Source organism: Spodoptera frugiperda, chromosome 25 (genome assembly GCF_023101765.2).
Source record: "Spodoptera frugiperda isolate SF20-4 chromosome 25, AGI-APGP_CSIRO_Sfru_2.0, whole genome shotgun sequence".
NCBI classification, from domain to species: Eukaryota; Metazoa; Arthropoda; class Insecta; order Lepidoptera; family Noctuidae; genus Spodoptera; species Spodoptera frugiperda.
In genome coordinates this window covers 1,058,748-1,078,089 of record NC_064236.1, presented here as the reverse complement: position 1 = coordinate 1,078,089, position 19,342 = coordinate 1,058,748, and the positions used below count along the sequence as shown (strand labels likewise).

Sequence of the window (19,342 nt, the reverse complement as noted above, 5' to 3'; positions counted from 1 at the left end):
AACATATGCTATAATGTATAGGTATATTGCTAAATGTTTTTATTAACGACACTCCGGTGATCACACTTTCAAACTTTGTGCTTTTACTAAGAATATTCTAAAACCAACAATTTTAGAAAGGTTGCCTGTACACTCTCTGTTCCATCACACTGTGCACTATAATATCTCCTGCATGGTGGCTAGTCTAGTTATACATACTGGTCGTTAGGGAGATTTTTAGTAAACCATTAAACAGTACCTACCTCGTTCTCTTCCTTCTCCTTCACATTCAACAGCTTTTTTTTTTTTTTTTGAGGAGGGAAAATCATACAATGACTTCTCCCGCCTTGGGTGAGGCGGGAGGGAGTGTCAGACTCTTACTGACTAAAAACCACCCCGTTCCTTCTCCTGCTTTGAGCTGGAGCCCCGGTAACCTTTTACGTTGTCCGCAGCTCCGGATCGGGCATCAGCCCTACTGGGCCCCATCTGTGGTGGTCTGGCTCTTTGAGGCGCGCGCGGAACGCGACGCGCCGTACGCACGGGTCTGGTTCTGGTCGGGCGGCGAGCTACCCTTGCTCGCCGTCCGCAGACCCGCACTTACGGTGGCCGGAGATCGTCACGCGATCCCCGACGCCCGGAGTGTCTTCTGCGGCGGCTGGGGCGTGAGGAGGATCGTTCCCTCACGCGCTCCGCCTCCTCTTAGCTAGCATGACTGCTTCGCAGAAGGAGGAGACGGCGTCCCATTCCCCCTCGCTCCGCACCATGGCCTGAACCAAAGCCGGACGCGAGAGGTCACCGTCGCTGATCACATCCCTGAGGACACGGCGGTGCTCAGCCCATGCAGGGCACACCGCTACTGTATGCTCCACCGTGTCCTCCGGGTGATCCACGCAATGCCGACATCCGGGCGTTTCCTCCCGCCGAATCCGAAACAGGTACCTACCGAAACTTCCGTGTCCGGTAAGCACCTGCGTCAGGTGGTAGGTGAGGACGCCGTGACGCCTCTCTAGCCACTCCTCAAAGAGGGGACTTACCGCTGCTATAACAGCGAGCCCAATCATTCAACAGCTTGCAATGACTTCACCAACGTTTCAGTTGAATAAAATAAACAAAGCAACGTCTCGCCTTTTATCCTCCAAGGGGTAGGCAGAGGTGCACATTACGACACGTATTGCCGCTATATATACTTTGCCCGACCCGGGAATCGAACCCGAGATCCCTTGCCCTGCTCGCGTAATAGCGACCACTCGACCAACGAGGTAGTCATAAAATAAACAAGTACTTTAATATCTGAGTTAGTTATTTCACTATTTGTCTAACCTATACAAGCATATTCTCCTTTGAGTTTTGCTACATTTTCGTAAAATGCACGGGGAAAAGTACCTTTATTAGTATTTGCTGTAACAAGTCCATGGTACAACTTTATACATATGTATTTTACATTTCTCATATAGAACAGCATAAGCAAATGTAGTAAGTAAATGTGGGGTTAGGGCTTTATATGGCCTAGTTAGAATACTCGGAAAAGCGCGTCTATCCCTTTAACGTCGTATAAACTCTATTTCGCGATTTCGTCTGTTGCGCGCAAACTGTCGCCTGTATCAGCCATACTAGTATTGTTGCTGTTGCAAACCTTTCTGAGGTACGAAGGTAATATGTTATATAATTAATTTAAATCAGATATACCTATACTACTACTGTTTCAGTAGTTTGCAACTATGTGTTAAAATAAGTTCTATTTCGGTAGATAAGACTACTCTTCAAATAAAAATTCTACGTTAATTTTCTGTATTTTATTACACACTGTGTCGTACGACTTAATTAACGTTTCCTGCCATAAGGAAACCTGTCTACAAGAAGAAATTCCAATAGGAACATGTAGTACTTATGTACTTCAACTATATTATAGGTTATCGTTTATGATTTATTTGCGTGCACATAAAATGTTAAATAAATAAATATCATTATGCAAGTGTAATAATAAAATCGATAACAAACACTACGTCGAACATCTCTGGTGGAAACTGACGTCAAACAAAAAAAAAGAAAAGTTTGCTTCCTATGGTCCAAAGAAAAGCTAAACCGTCAATTTCCCCTCAGTTAAGTATTGAGGTTACAAGAAACCTGTTGAATTCACTTCAGAAGTATAAAGTTAAGTCGGTAGTTGTGAACCACAAGTTGTTGTATCGAGACCCACGCGGATTAAGTACCTGTTCTCTAAAAAAGCAAAAATGCTTCATAAGTTTAGTTTTCCTATGAAGCATAGTTTTACTATGAAAGAAAACAGAGACAATTAATTGCCATATTATATCAGATATTTATATAGGATTGTGAGTTTTTTCTTAGGGTTTAGGTAAAGTTTCTTATAGCTCAACTCACACATATTTTTACACATCGTATCGTCGCACCTTTTTATCCCCGAATGTGTAGGCAGAGGTGCATATTACAAAAACTGTACAATGTACACTGTTTGTGCTATAAGTCCCATATAATAGGGGGTGAGCCTATTGCCAAGTACCGGACACAATTCCAGATGCTGTGTAACTACTGAGAAATTTTGGAAAAACTGAAAAGTGCCCAGCAGCTCTTTGCCCGATTCGGGAACCGAACTTGAGACCCGTCAGTCGCACTTGCGACCCATGGACCAACGAGGCAGTCAACCAATGTTTACACCTTCCATATCGAAAATCGTCAAATTATTCATCAAACATCGTCATCGATAGCATTGTCGTCGCTATCGCTGGATAATCGACTCCTGTACAGAGGTACAATAATAATTGCCATTCGGACTATTTGTGTGGTCCACAAATAAAAACGACAAGAAAATAGGTCACAAAAATATTAAATTTATCCTCTTTACAGTGCAGTTCAATAATCATAATCACTTATATTTTTACTGCGATTTTATATCAGTAGCGTTGGTTTAAAAATATGTATAATATCTATTTAAATAACATCTCAATTCTGGAACTGGTTTTCCCGAAACTTATATCACGAGTATGACTACTTATCTTATGATAAATATAGTAATATAATTCCTTATTTATACAAATAAAAACTTCATAATAACACTGGGTATTTGAGTCGATTTCAGCGCCAATGCTCGTCTGAATTGCGTCCATAATTATCGACGGTTGTGAACTGAATCTAACATTTCAATTATCGAAATATACACGAATATTTGATGTTTATCTGCAGCTAGTTCATCAACCAATGGGTGGAGTATTAAAGCATTATTTCAACGTTTGTTGTTTTGATGAACATCTATCTATCTGTACTGATATTTTAAAGAAGAAACATTTAACTTTTATGTGCTTTGGATAGGTTACGAAATTAATAGACCAATTTAGGTACTTACCAAAATATTCATCATTGGGAATCTTACTTTTAGGGATTAATATCGGCAGTATTTTACTCCAGTATGTCTACAGGATCGGGATCTACTTGAGAGAAATCTTAATCCTTAAGGATTTGCACAGGACAAATCACTTATAGATTTTCCAGAACTCTCTATTTTTTGTATCCTATTAAAAAGTAGGTACGTAATCTGTGTAAATAACAGTTTCAATCAGACCAGATATTTGGTAAGCATAATAAAATAGTCATCTCTACCTTAGGCGGAGCAAAATTCACTTCTATAGACGGCAAATAATTATAATTTAAAAGCTGTTTTAGATTGAAAATATTAAACCACATTCATTCATTGATTGATCGGTTGGAGGCGACTCCCCGCAACCTTGCGACCTCTATCAGCTCACCTGTCTGCTGTGACCTGTACCTATATTTAGCAGGAGGCTTGGAGATCATAGTTTAAAAGTTTCAGGTTTGTCAGAGAGAGCTGCATGTAGGTGTCCTGTGGTCGGCTCTCATGATTACCATGGGAAAAGTGATCTTCATAATCATCATCAACAACCTATAAGTGGTCCCTGGTGGTGGTAGTGCTGACCAAAGGCCTCATCTCACTTGGAGAAGGTCTGAGCATTAATCACTACGCTTGTTCAATGTGGGTTGTGATTTAAAACTTATAATAAATTAAGAAATTAAAAGGTAAGGTTTCGTCACGATGATTTCCTATACTGTTGGTCAGTGGTATCTATATAATTTTAGAAAGTCGGTACATATAACTTGGAAAATGTCTCGTTGGTTCATACCGTTGATAGGGTTCTTAAACCTCTGGGCCACCACGACATTGGACCACCACCACCACCGTGGGAAGAGTAAGGCTGGCGAATACATGGCGTGCTCTTCTAGTAATTAATTTTAAGTCCAACATCTAGAGCTTAGGCGTTGATGTCGCCTCCACAGCAGTTGATTGGAAGATGCTCCCAAACTTTGATATGGAGCAATAATCCTACATCGCTCTAACTATAATTGGAAGCTTTCAGGAGATTACTAGTCTAGCGTGGCACCTTGAGTGTTTTACTGAATTCCTATTAAGTTCAACTATGATAGGTGTTACATGCATCGGTTCTACAACCTACAAATGTGGTTGGTGATAGTGAAAAGGTTTGAAAATGGATGATCGGCTTGCAGATAATTTTTAATGTACCTACGAGTTGACTTCAGCTCTATTTTACTAATATGAGGTACAATAATTGTGCTGTGAAATCGAGAAGTGCTTATTTCCTTTTTAGGTGGGAGAGTTACACTACAGCACAAAAGGGCTGACGGCGTGACCACGGCCTCATCGAATACCAGCTTGACACTTCATGTACGTCGCGTTGTAATTGCGCAGTATGAATTATATTACCAGAGGTTCAATACACCCTTCACACCTACAGTTAGGCACTTCTATCTCTTCTGGTGATGTGGGTCTTCAAGAGCGGCGTCCATTGCCCCGAGCACCCCATTAAAATTGTACTTAAACATTGACTAGGTGTTTCTCATCTTACTATCGAAGTAAAATTATGGAAGACAGTCGCAAATACTCGTGGCCCTTATACTGATGCAATGCAGCGAGTTAGAGTTTGACTCAATCAGTGGGACATGACACTGACAGGGCGACAACTGAATTTGCTTCTCGGTATCTGCCCGGCTCTTACATACGTCCAGCTTAATTTAATGGACTGAAGTTCCTGCTCTATTTAGTACCATGTATTATTATTAATGGTTGTCTTTTCATTTTGAAAGGGGTTACAGTTACCCCTTTAAGAATTTAAAGATAGTTAGTTATCAGTTACTGAGATACACATTAGCAGAGTAGAGCAAAGAATAGTCTTGATTATTTATAGGGTTACTTTAGGGACTTATTTTCATTTTAATGTCCGTCTTGTAAATTATTTTAACATATTAGACACATATTTTTTTTACGGAAACAAATACTTTCGAAGATATATCGATTTGAAATATCGCATGAAGTCATTTCTAGGTACGTTTTATACGTAGAAATGACGTTTTTGCTCTAAACAATGATTTATTTTATCTAAGTATTTTTACTTTTATGACAAAATAAAAAATACATATCTAATATTTTTTCATTGCCTAACTGACGGGTTAAATGGATTTTAAATTTTCATACCCCGTCATCATCCCTACTATACTGGTTTGACTAAGAGTGATCTCTTATGAGTCTCGAACGAAGAATCCATATAACAGGAAGAATTATTTTAAAAGTTTAATTTTAATATTTAGATATCTGTCATCATGGATGTAAATATATGTTCCGATAATATTTTTCAGTAGGTAAGTGAGGTACAAGGCTCATTGATAAAATAATTGTTATTTGTTTTTATTTTGTGATAAGATTACGTTTGCCGCTTTGCAATATAATTAAAATAAGTTCAAGCTAATTATTTTTAATAAAATTTTGTAACAATGATAAAAGTTTAAGTTTTAGTTTTTGGTTGCGAAAAATATTTATTAATTCAAGTACTAAAAATATACTGCCCTGTGAATCCAATGTGACTGATAAGGCCACAAGTGACTTAGATTTTTTATTTTTGCTAAAATTATATTATATTAGCAAATATGGTAGATATGGCATATGGCAATAAACTCAACCCCTATTATATGTATTACACAGAACTATGAAAAATATTTACGTAAGTATCAAGCTGTAGAGTCTGCCGACCCTGCGCACGAGTCGAGCAGGTTTCATTTTCTAAGAGACAAAATACTCGCGCTCGCGACAGCGTGCTCCAAACCGCGCCTAGCCATGTGTCATTGGGCTCGCTGTCATTGCAGCGGTAAGTCCCCTCTTTGAGGAGTGGCTAGAGAGGCGCCACGGCGTCCTCACCTACCGCCTGACGCAGGTGCTTACCGGACATGGAAGCTTCGGTAGGTTCCTGTTTCTGATTGGGCGGGAGGAAACGCCCGGGTGTCATCACTGCGAAGACCGCCCGGAGGACACGGTGGAACATACGCTTGCGGTCTGCCCTGCGTGGGCTGAGCACCGCCGTGTCCTCAGGGATGTGGTCGGCGACGGCGCCCTCTCGCGTCCGGCACTGATACAAGCCATGGTGCGGAGCGAGGGGGACTGGGATGCCGTCTCCTCCTTCTGCAAAGCAGTCATGCTAGCTAAGGAGGAGGCGGGGCGCGTGAGGGAACGAACCTCACGCCCCAGCCGTCGCGAGAGACACTCCGGGCGTCGGGGATCGCGCGACGATCTCCGGCCACCGTAAGTGCGGGTCTGCGGACGGTGAGCAAGGGTAGCTCGCCGCCCGACCAGAACCAGACCCGTGCGTGCGGCGCGTCGCGTTCTGCGCGCGCCTCAAAGAGCCATCAGACCACCACAGATGAGGCCCAGTAGGGCTGATGCCTAATCCGGAGCTGCGGACTACCTAGCGGGTTTACCGGGGCTCCGGCTCGACGGGCAGGAATAGGAACGGGGTGGTTTTTAGTCAGTAAGAGTCTGACACTCCCTCTCGCCTCGCCCAAGGCGGGAGAAGTCATTGGATGATTTTCCACCCTAAAAAAAAAAAAAAAAAAAGCCATGTGTCATAGTAATGAATGATATGTTTCTTAATAAATTATTTCAGTAAATATTCATAAATACCTATTTCATAGCTATGCATTGATGATTTTAATTACTTAGTCATTGGATATATAAATTTGACTACGTTTGTAAAACGAATAGAAAATTACGATCTTTGTAAGAAGAAGACGTATTTGAGTTTCTACCGGCCAATATTTCTATTGTTTTTGTTTTTTTTATACTTAATAGGATGGCGCTTGGCCACCATCTCGCCTGGTGGTAAGCGATGATGTGGCCGACGATGGAGCAAGCCTACCTAAGAGCAATTTTATAAGTTAAAATATGTATTAGCGTTTTCTCTGCTGCCATAAAAATATCTCGTAGACACATTTCGTAATTCTCTATGCAGTTATGGTGAATATTTTCGTTTAGTCCACTTTCGGACCCTCGGCCCCTAAAAAAAGATTTGCTCATTGGTGTCAACTCGGACCCTAAACATGTCCACTTTCGGCCCCCGGGGGCCGAAAGTGGATTTTCATAGAACAGACATAGAAACCGTGTCCACTCTCGTCCCCTAGTTAGATAACAAAAATTTGGTACAGTCGACTACAAAAGTTTTCAAGTCACTGTTAACACACCGCCAATATGATGTCCCGTTTTTAAACTTTTTCTTGATATGATATTGATGTCCATCTAGAAGCAGTACACGTCCTCCTCTCTGAGAATTTAAAAACTTTAAATGTACCCTACAATCACTCGTACTTGGTAGGTGCCACATATTTGATATCCGAACTTGTGCATGCGTCAATCACTTAATAACTACTAAAACGCAAATAATCTATGAAGTAAAACCACATACAAATTATATGTAGGGTATTTTTAATAAATAGTATGGAACTAGAGGGTAGACGGATAATAATTTTTATAGCAACTGTACTTGAGGGGCCGAGATGAAACTAAAATTTCCCTGAAAATAAAAATCCACACTCGGACCTCGGGGGACGAGATGACACCCTAGTTAGGGGTCGAGTGGAAACTTAAATTATGGGGGCCGAGGGTCCGAAAGTGGACTAAACGAATATTTTCTGTCTTTTTTACAGCTCTTTGCTAAAAGGTACTTATTATGTATTCATAGACCTCTTTGCTAAGTAGTCAGTATTTTTTAAATTGTGTAGTTTTGTTTAGTCAAATATAACTGCAATTATTATGATGATTGTAAATGATGGTCGTCGTAGATTACCCTTACGATTTATATTGGATAAACAAATAAAAAAAAAGATACGTTTAAAAAAACCGACTTCTATAAACTAAAAACCAAAAAATAACTATTATTCATTGTACTGCCTGTGTCTACCCACTGCTAGTTTAGAAGTCGGTGCCACAAGTACTAAACAAAATTATATTAAAACCTAAGTAGATACCTATGTACAATGTAGGTATAGGTAGTATCGGTAAGTAATATTTTGTTATCGGTTTGTGACCCCGACTTCTAAACTAACAGAGTGTAGACACAAAAAAAAAATTATCGACCGAATTGAGAACCTCCTCCTTTTTAAGAAGTCGATTAAAAAGGTCGGTTACAATAATACAAGGGAGAAGAAAGTTTGGTAATTGCCGAAACTAGCAACCGATCTTATTCCAAAAGATCTGAATCGATCTAAACTATTAGAAAATAGAAAGTAAGTAAAAAAATTACGACATTAAGATATATACTACAACATAATAATAATTCGTCATCATCATCGTAATCATCAGCCTACAAGTAGCTATTGCTGAGCAAAGGCCTCCAAGCTTTAGTCACCACGCTAACTCAACGCAGATTGGCGATTTCAAAACTTATAATAATAAATTAGAAGTCAATAAGATTTTCTTCGCGATGTTTTCCTTATGATCCGATGTTATCCTTACAAAGCAGGCAACGCACTTGTAAAACCACTGGTGTTTCGGGTGTCTATGGGTGGCAGCAATTGCTTTCCATCAGATAATCCGTCTGCTTGTCACGTCTTCATCCTCTATTTATATTATTTATGTATTTATATTGATTCGTGTCACAAGATGGGTTCATGTACGAAAAAACTTTTTATGTAAATAATCTAACTATGATGTATAGTTCCGGGTATGACGTATGTTTAAAGCACAGGAAACAAATTCCTAGTGAGGCGCTAAGTTTAAAAAAGAATTGCAACGTACGAAAGAGACATCAACCTTTTGTCAACATACCTACTCATGAAAGCAAAGTTAATCACCACAAAAAGATGGCACGCGATAGCCTAACCTAACCTCTTGTCACTTAACCTAATTTTGTGGCTCTCTTATCAAAGCGTAGATTACTTACTCTTAAAATTATTCAGCTAAAATTATAACTTAAACGAAAAACAAAATTGTTTTATTAATTTAAATTTTGTCCACAGTTTTGATTCGTTAGTTCAGTAGTCACTATCTGGATTACCGAGCTAGACATCTTCAGTTACATTGGGGTTTGTCGAATAAAGTGTCAGTAATATTGGCATACAGTCTTTAATGTGCCCAGTGTATAGCAATAGGCTCATCTAAGACATTTATGATGAGATTAAATGCAAAATACATGTTTACATGATATTAATTTATCTTCTCTGTATATGGTCCTACCTTATTATTTTATGGCCTATTTTACTATTACCAGCTCTACTTCTTCTATACTGAAAGGGCTAAGCCGCATTTATTCATTTAACTGTGATCGGCTTCAACTTTACTCAACATTAACAGTCCCTGAGAGTCCACTGCTGAACTACGGGGCTAAGCCAAAGAGTCAAATAACTTATATCAGTTTTTTTTTAAATAACGTTTCCCCACACTAGTATTTTGTCCTGTGTCGTGGGTGTGTTTACAAACATACAAAGTTCACATACACATGACACTCGGACCCGGAACAGTAATTTGTGGATCACACAAAGAGTTGCTCCTTGCGGGAATCGAATGGCACGGCAGCCAGTTGCCCAGCCACCACACCAACCGTGCAGTCAAGTGCAGTCAGTTAAACCAATATAAGGTTCTTGAACATCAACAAGCAACATCGTCATCAACAGCCTACAAGTACATACTGCTGACCAAATGCCTCTTCTCGCACGGAGAAGGTTTTGACCATCAATCACCACGCTTGATCAATTTCAAACTTATAATTAAAAATTTCCAGGATAAAAGCCCAGGTTTCATCCACCGTGTGTCACGGAAAAGTTACATTGTTTGCCAGGTTTCAAACTCACACCCTCTTGCATGAGAAGCTTAAACCTCCGGGCCACCACGACTCACACAATATAAAAAACAATGTCAGTCTGTCGATCAGTCATCTAATGAAGTTATTTGCTCGTTGCAAAGTGGAGATTTCCATGAAGAAGATCGAGTTGGAAACTCCATCTATCTCCAAGCTTGACACTTGACAAGTGGTTTGGAGATTGTTAAACTTAGGTACATTACTATATTAAAAATGAAAAATCTGCAATAGACTGCTTCGTTTTAATAATATACCTACACTAAGATGTCTCCAGACATCTTAGTGTGTGACAAATGAAAAAATAGGTAGTTTCTTTTAATTATCTCGATTATTAAATATGATAGTTCAAGATTTCCAACTGTACAATATTAAAATGTTACGTATGCATCCCATTAAATAGATATGACGTGTGTTTCAACAATATTATAGGAGTTATTTCATAAACCCACTTTTTACGGCCGGTTTGAAATTGACCCCTGGGTGTTACCAAGGGGGCATTTTCCAGATACGCCTATTCCTTATGTGTTAAAGCTTCAAAAATAATATAACTTAAAAAGTACTAAAGCAGTAACATCCTGAATTCAAAATTAATAAAATGTAGTAACTACGTTAGTAGTTCGAATAAAAAAAATAATTAATCTATATAGCCTCTGAGGCTGCTTTTTTTCTTATTTTTTTTAAATTTATCATTATATAATTTACTAAAATCAAACGCCACTAGTTGCAACCAACTGAACCAAGGAATTGATTGCGACGAATAAGTAAATAGTAGCGATATCACTTTGAATCACTACCGACTTTCATTATTAAATAGGTACTAAACTCTATTCCAAACACATAACGTATATTTTTCTACGAAAACTATTATAAAACATAAGACGTTCTTGACTTACGATTGCGCTATTGTGATAAGCGCAGGAGAGGGGTCAAAGAACTTTGCAGGGCTCGCGCGGGAACGAGACGAAGAATTTTTCTTTGTGATGGGATCCGTACTTGATACGTCACATATGCAAACGAGAAATACCTTACAATCTACCCAAACCGGATAATACGTAATAAGCAAAGAAATAAAGTATATTAAGAACTTAAAATAATATCAAAAATTCACTAAGAATACAATTACTAATATAAAATAAGGGCGCATCACAAAAGTTGCAATCGGCGTGGGTTGGTAGGCGCATCGCGAGGTTGCGTAGAAAGCGCTGCAAGCTTCGATATCGCTTCTGGACTAAGGACGAAAAGTTAGGCTTGCAAGAGGAGCCGAGCGGAGGAGCGTAGCGGATCGGGTCGCGGGCATCATTCGCGGTCCGGCTGTTGAGCGGCGCGGACGACGCCTACGCGCTTCCCGGTCATCGGACTTAACTTCTAAACATTCGTCTTCCTTCCTTCTTGGACCACCATGAGGTCCGGAGGAACCCCGCTAGCGGTCCTCCTGCTTGTCCTCGTGGCATCAGTCTGGAAGGTAAGTTTCTCTCAAAGTTTGCCAAAAACAAGGCTTACAACCAGCCCGCGGCCTTTTTGAAAAATACTTTGCAAAACTTTTTTTCGACTTCGCTTAGTCTAGACCTTGCGATTTTGTATTTATTGTGTGCCTGACTCATATTAAGGAGACAAAAGTTTTGTGTTTTGTTTGAATATTGGCTAAGTTTAAGTAATAACTAGGTATAAGGTGTCAGAGCCGGTTTCTGCAACAACTGAACATATTTTAACTTTACGAGTGTTCAGTTCGAGCTTGTTTGAATTTTACATAAAAGAATTTACACGGACAGTTTGGAGGGACATGTAATTATAACTTAGGAACTATTTAATATCTTTAAATAATTTATCTACAGAGTTTTGCGGTATACTTACTGTACTAGCTGTTTGATTTCTATGCAGGAAAACGTGTCTAGGTGTCTATCAGTTGATAAAACGATTATTTGAAGTCGATAAAGTTTAGCGTAACCCAGTTATAAAGTCAATTTGTACCATTTATTTGAATATAAGTCAATAGGGTACTAGTAAAAAATTGTAGCGTGTTCTATAATCGTATAACATAAAATAAATTCTACCAATTGTGTCAATAAAATGCTGATTGTCTCATTGCCACTTTTACAACTGCAAACTATTGCCTACGGGTGTATTGTTACAGCGGTTACCTTACGTGCGCTAATTTTAATCGTCGCTAAGTTGTCTTTCATTAAATTTACGAACTAAAATAGGGTCAGTACAGTAAGTAAAATAAGTTGGAGATCGTAATGCTAAATTTTAAATTGTTGTTGCCGGTACGCGTGTGTTATAAAAAAAAGTATTAAAAAACTGGTTCCAATCTTACGGATCGATCACCGCGAGGAATAATCGGTTTATTTTTCAAGTCTGTTAATTGATTCCGAAACTTATTTCGGTACGTGGTGTGGTTGTAAGCTGGCTTTGGTAGTTTTTCTTGTGTGCATAGTACAATGCAAGCCTACATAGTGAAGTCTGCGCCGTCCTGTGATGCGACGGATTTATCCCTCTAAATAGGGTGACACCTTCAACGTCCTGTCTACAGTTTTCTCAGCAAAAAGTTATGAGGAGAGGACAAAAATATTTTAGGAGAGATAATAGCTTTAGGATTCTTTTATATGTTCTAATGTGCTACCTACACTGTGCGATTGCAAATAACCTTTAAATTATTCCGTATCATTATTCCTAAATCGCTGTCAGTATTAATGTATGTAAAAGTCATTCATTACCTTAGCATGACTTTTCTCTGTACTTTGAATACTACAGAGTCTATTAAACATCTATACTCGAAGATAAAAATATGTCTAAGACCGGCAACGCACTTGTAACGCCTCTGGTGTTTCGGGTGTCCATGGGCGGCGGCGATTGCTTGCCATCAGGTGATCCGTCTGCTTGTTTACCGGCTTATACCATAAAAAATACAAAAAGAAAAACGTATAAATACCTATTATTGATCTATAAATATTCATATAAGAATGATTGATATAATTAGTCACTGTTTTTTATAGAGTGTTAAAGTCCGATTTATTTCATTTGAAATAAATTTGAAGCATTTATGTCATTTTTAATACAAAAAATGTCATTATATATTATTTTCTTCAAAGCGAGAATCGAACTCATGACTGTCACTATGGTCTGCAGCGTCATACGTGCACTCAATTTTACAATTTTGCATAGGGTAGGAGGAAACTTTTAAAAGATTCAATCACGGTTTTCTTTAACTTCAAAATATAGTATTTTAAATTAAATCCTATTTCTGTGTAAATTGATATTTTTTCATTAATTTTAACAGTAAGTTTTAAATGCAACAATATTTTACATTAGTTCTATGGTAAAATAATCTAAAAATTTTTAATGAAGTATCATCTTAATATACACAACTTGATATACGTGTTGTAATTTATATGTAAACTATTTATATAAAAATCAAATGCTTCTAGAACTCGAAAACAGCTGGACCGATTTGGCAAATTTTTGTTTTGAATTCTTTGTGCTGTGTCCAGAGAAGGTTTAAAAAATGTTCGAGGCGGCACGAAAGTTTGCCGGGCCAGCTAGTTGTTTATATATAAAAAATATATTACTTGTCAAAATTAATAAATATTTTATTACCATAATAACGATACTTCTAAAACTCGTCTAACTAGATCGCTACCTCATCACCTACCATGTAAACTAACTTATAACTAGTAAACTAACTTGTAACTTATCCCATGTAGTATGAATAACACTACCTTAAAAAAAAAAACATTGTACGCCTTTTTTACGCGACGCAACTTTGCGAAATTTCGTAAAATGAGACTGTGCACTGTTAAAAAACAACCTATGTAGGTAACCGATAATAATATAGAGTTGCAATTGTGCATTATATGTGGACCCATATGTTGCATATGTTCAGGAATATTCTCTAAAGTTTTTACTTATTTATACTTTTCGCTAATAACTCCTTTATAATTGTATAACACTTGAAATAGAAACAGTAGCGTGATTACCAATAGGTTCATCATCATCAACCGCCATTACGTGGTCACTGCTGACCAAAGGACCAATCCTCTTCTTTATAGATAGGCTAGCAAAATATTTGTCTCTCCTCTTATGTTGCGGGTGTCGAGTTATTAATTTGTATCATAGTCGTGGGCTGTACTGGTACCTAATCCCTAGTATTTCAGGATACCAGGTGTCTTCCGTGATTGCCGGGGCTCCGGCTAAAAGTAGGAGTAGGAACGGGGTTTTTAGTCAGTAAGAGTCTGACACTCCCTTCTGCCTCACTCAAGGCGGGAGAAGAAATCGGATGATTTTGCCTCCTCAAAAAAAACAACTTTCCTCGTCATTTTATATTTACTGCTTATACAATACACAGAAAACAAATATTTCGTCTTAACTTTAAAATAGACGGAAAAGCAATATTATGTTTTCTTAAACATACGATATGCAACAAAGATTTACTCAGAGCAACTTAATTGTGAACTTGTTAGCGTTTCGCTTCAAAATATAATGTACACGTCTTGGGGGCAGTAATTAAGCTAATTGTTACTCGTAGTTCATTCCGCGAGACTAAATATGGATTGATATCACCTGCGATAGCGTGAAGATAATGGAAGTGCTTCTCATTAGTTTGTTATGAAACAGTTATTTATTATTTCTGCAGTGTATGTGTGTTTGTACCTGCTGCGATGCTGCTTGACTGGTCGAATGGCATATAGGGTGATTTGGTCCTGCGGAATACCTAGCAAGTTAACGGGGCTCCGGCTCGAAGGGCAGACATAAGAACGGGTGGTTTTTAGTCAGTAAGAGTCTGACTCTCTCTCGCCTCGCCCAAGCCAAGAGAAGTGATTAGATGATATCCCCCTTAAAAAAAGGGTGATTTTGTCCGCATGGGTTCTCGGGTTCAATTTTTGGGCATTACTTGGAAATGTTTCGGTTTTTCCAAAATTAAATTTCTCGTTAACAGTCCGGAGTCTAGAATTTTTCCGTGTTACATCGTTGATATTGATTTCGAATTCTTGATGGGTTACGCCGTAGGTCACAGGATCAATTTTCTTTTCGAAGTCTAATAATAATTAGTAGTTAAGTGAAGTTTTTGAACTGTGATAATTTTCAATTCAGTTTTTTAAAAAAAATTTTTTTTTTAACATTTTATTGTTTTTAGCAGACGTAGTAACTAGTAATATCATCATAATTACAATATCATTGATGTAGGCATCTTCTAATGACAAATGTACACTTGCCTATGTGACTCCTAAGTGTTCGCAGCACAGCACGTTAGTACCTCTCCACCAGTAAAAATCCAATTTGCCATACAGTGCACACATCTTAAAAGCTTTCATATTTTCTACTAAACTAAAGTAACTGAGAGAAGCGATACAAAACAAGCAAATTGGTGATTTTTTTTAACACAACAATGGTTAAGATGGAGGTTTACAATCAAAATCAAAGCATTTATTTCAATTAAGTAATGCAACAGAGTTAACGAACGACCAACTTAAATAACTTATAATACGACGAAAACTATTTATACCCAAATTAACGCTGCAATACGTAATTATTTGAATTTTGAATTGTTACACAATGCAAGCACCTTCAATTAAACCTAAGCAGTACGTTAAAATCTATGTAGGTTGGCAAAATCTGTGTGGATTCTAGAACCTAAACTTTACTACCTGCAACTCAAAATAGTGCTATTCCTCCAAGCATCAAGTTTCGCTTACGTTAGTCAGAACGAAACAGTCAGTACAGAATTTTAGTACTAAAATTAACAATACTAAGTTATACTGAACTATTAGAATTTCTGAGACTGCTACACCTACTATGGGTTGATGCTAATCACGAACTATGCATCGTAAAGTTTCATCAATCGCAGCAACTATGCTCAATACCAAGTCGAACATACCAACAGACAAATATTAATTGTTTGTATGTAATTTAGGTAAGGAACTTTGATCAAGTATGATTGTTCATTCATTGTAGACTTGCTTAGATCTTAGTTATTAATCCGTGGTAGAATAGAAGTTGCAGTAACTAGTACTTCTAGGTTTTCTTGGAATTCAGTTGCAATTTTGTTTTATCGAAGTCTACTTCGTTCCAATCTCTCGAGGCTTTATTAAACATGAATTTATTTCTAGCATAAAACACCTAATGATGAGATAATTTTTTTGTTACTATTAAAACATATATATTTTATGAAATAAAACAATGGCAAAAAATGTCCACTGACGCAATTGATTAACATTTTGAGCTCTATTATAATGATAACTGTGAGTAGTTATCGTTAAAGGCTATCTGGGATGTTTGAAACTATATTACTGCAATTAATAAACTATTTTATATATCACGTGTAAATTCTCTGTTAAAATCTTAATCAAAACAATATAATTATATTCTTTCTACGTTTTTGTAAGATATTAAAACATTTATCATTCTTTCATTTGTATAATTAATGTAAGAAATGATTAGGGTTAAAAAACTTCATGTTTCATGCACAAAATCGGTTCTTGACACTCTATCTCCCGATCACTTTGAATGAGGGAGAGGCATGCCGAAGTGTGGCCGGCTCGACCGGAGTTATATCACAGCCTTACAGAAAACCGACGTGAAACAACGCTTGCGTCGTATGAGTGAGGTTACCGAAGACCCAATTACCCTCCTCACCAATCCAAAAACTCTTAAATTCCTAATCCCTAAAAGGCCTGCAAACGCACTTGTAACACCACTGGTGTTTTGGGTGTCCATGGGCGGCGGCGATTGCTTACCATCAGGTGATCCGTCTGCTCGTTTAATGATCCTATTTGCAAAAAACAAGTTATAATAGTTTTATCAATGAATCTTAGCACCTCAATCACATTAGTCAGACGAGTCAGGAAGTCAAAGAGTTCACGCTTTATCATTTGCGTGTACGCTCTTACGCACACGGCGCGTTCCGTATCTTTTTAATACTAAGCAAGATAAAGTAAAAAGAAAACTATTTAACACACTTTTAATATAACATTTTTTATTATGTCTACGACAGTAGCTCTATTACTTTAATACTATTGTCTTAGATTAAAATATAGGTTCCAAAAACAGTAATAACTTGTAAACAAATTGACTTTGGTTTTTTACTTTGTCTGTGTCATTGATCCTACATAAGTATTTTTTTTTAATTATAACTTACATGTTATTGTACAAGGGAATCAGTTCCGGAGCTACGTACTAGCTAGTGGGGTTACTGGGGATCCGGCTCGAAAAGCAGGAGTAGGCACGGGGTGGTTTTTAGTCAGTAAGAGTCTGACTCTCCCTCTCGGTAGGCTTACCTCGAAAGACCAAAGAAGAAAAAAATGAATTTCCTTCCTCAAATGAAACAAAAAAGTTCTAAGATAGTACCTTTACTAATAGAATTTTTAAACAGACATGGTCACTAACACTAACATTAGAACTTAAGACGGGATATTTACCATGTTTACAGTAGTAACAGTGCCGAAATATCGGAAACTCATAGACATAAATAAACATGTTAAATATCCTGTCTTAAGTTCTAATGTTAATACTAATAGAAGTTTAATCACTAATTCTAACTCACAAAGCTTTAAAATCAGGTTATGGTTTTAAAAAGGATCGGTATTCAAGAAGCCTGACAAAAAGACCAAGTAAGAATACTTCGGTTGCTACAGCTTTCTAGACCCCTGGTATTCTAAGGAATGTGTCCGGTATCCTGCAGGGTTGAATATAATTTCCTTTTAATTTTCTTTGACATTCATAATTATGAAGTTCCTGTTATAAAGTTCTTTTGTTTTACTCTTTAACCGACTTTAAAAAGGAAAGGTATTTGCTGGCGCGGCGAAACGTTATTGAGGTCATTAAGTACGTAGTCTAAACATTGAAATTAATACTTGTATTTAGATTAGTGAAATATTTCTGTCAATTAAATATAAATCCCAATTAATGGGACAATACATACATACATACATATCGTCACGCCCGAAGGGGTAGGCAGAGGTGCACATTATGACACGTAATGCCACTGTGTACACCCACTTTTCACAATTTATGTTGTAAGTCCCATGTAATAGGTGGTGAGCCTATTGCCATATACCGGGCACATTTCCAGACTCCGTGCTACTACTGAGAAATTTATCGAAAAACCGAAAAAAGCCCAGTAATACTTCGCCCGACCCGGGTATCGAACCCGAGACCCCTTGCCCGGCAGTCGCACTTGCAACAACTCGGCCAACGAGGCAGTCAGTTGTATTTAGATTAGTGAAATATTTGTCTAAGTTTATTACAAATTCTAATTAATGGGACAATACAAGCCGTACTAAAATGAAATAAGGAAATTGCAACAGGCTTGCATCACCTTGGTAACAGTAGGTAGCGTCCTGAGTCACTGGAGATAACATTACGACCCTATAATTACGCCATTGTAGATACACTGAACTTCTCGGAACTGTAACATAATACTTATAATACATACGAGTATGTGTTTATAAAACATATGACAATTCATTAGTTTATCCCGTTTTGGTCCCGGTAAATGCAATTTTTACCCGACTATGCGTCCGCTGATGATTATGTATATTTTTGAGGCTGTAGACGTGCCTTCTTTGATTCTTACATACGCACATACATTTATACATATTGTATTATATACTTTCTTCTCTACAATACATATCAAATTCAAATGAAAATATTTCTTATTTCATACTTTTTAGTAAGTAATGAAATTAGATAACAAAATTCAAGTTTAAAATTTTTATCATATTTTTGAATATTTATAAAACTTTTTTTGAGCATTTTCATCGTTATCATATAATGACATTACGGCACACCCGTAGATTTTGTTTAGCTAGCCTATATCTACTCGCGACCTAAAGTCGATGACCGCCCACAGAATCTCATAGATAACACATTTTAAAGTAACGCTAATCTCTTCAAATTTTGCATCACTAACATTAAAGAATAGGTGTTAAGTGGCTGATAGTGTTGCGGTTGCAATATGGCCTTTATGTGTAGTTGAGTAAAGGAGTTATTTGAATGGTTAGTGAAATTCACAAGTTAGCTGATTCAACAGGCGGGTTTGTTCGTTGTCACTATATGTTATTGAGGAAATAAGTAAATGTATTATTCTGATCAGTTACACTGGTGTTCTACATTAACGAACTGGATTGATCTAATATTGTGATAGCGATTAGCTAAATGGGTACATGAGGCTGGTAAGAATAATTAAAAGGGATTTATGTAGCACT

General features: G+C 37.6%; 2 protein-coding genes across 14 annotated transcripts in view; one reads left to right on the top strand and one right to left on the bottom strand.

Annotated features, from left to right (window-relative positions):
- The window catches only part of LOC118263381 (alpha-tocopherol transfer protein-like), an 82,395-nt gene extending 68,681 nt beyond the window's left edge, over positions 1-13,714 (bottom strand). The window contains exon 1 of the mRNA XM_050704281.1: positions 13,709-13,714. The gene's annotated coding sequence lies outside the window, so the exon portion shown is untranslated. The remainder of the gene's footprint in view (positions 1-13,708) is intronic.
- LOC118265725 (basement membrane-specific heparan sulfate proteoglycan core protein) overlaps positions 11,435-19,342 on the top strand; it is a 165,312-nt gene continuing 157,404 nt past the window's right edge. For 10 of the 13 annotated variants that reach the window (XM_050704274.1, XM_050704273.1, XM_050704270.1 and 7 more), the window contains exon 1: positions 11,436-11,604. In XM_050704274.1, coding sequence (XP_050560231.1) covers positions 11,542-11,604 — 63 coding nt within the window. In that variant the 5' untranslated portion in view covers positions 11,436-11,541. Of the gene's footprint in view, positions 11,605-19,342 lie in introns of all 13 variants that reach the window. The other 3 variants (XM_050704268.1, XM_050704265.1, XM_050704264.1) reach the window with 1 other exon arrangement.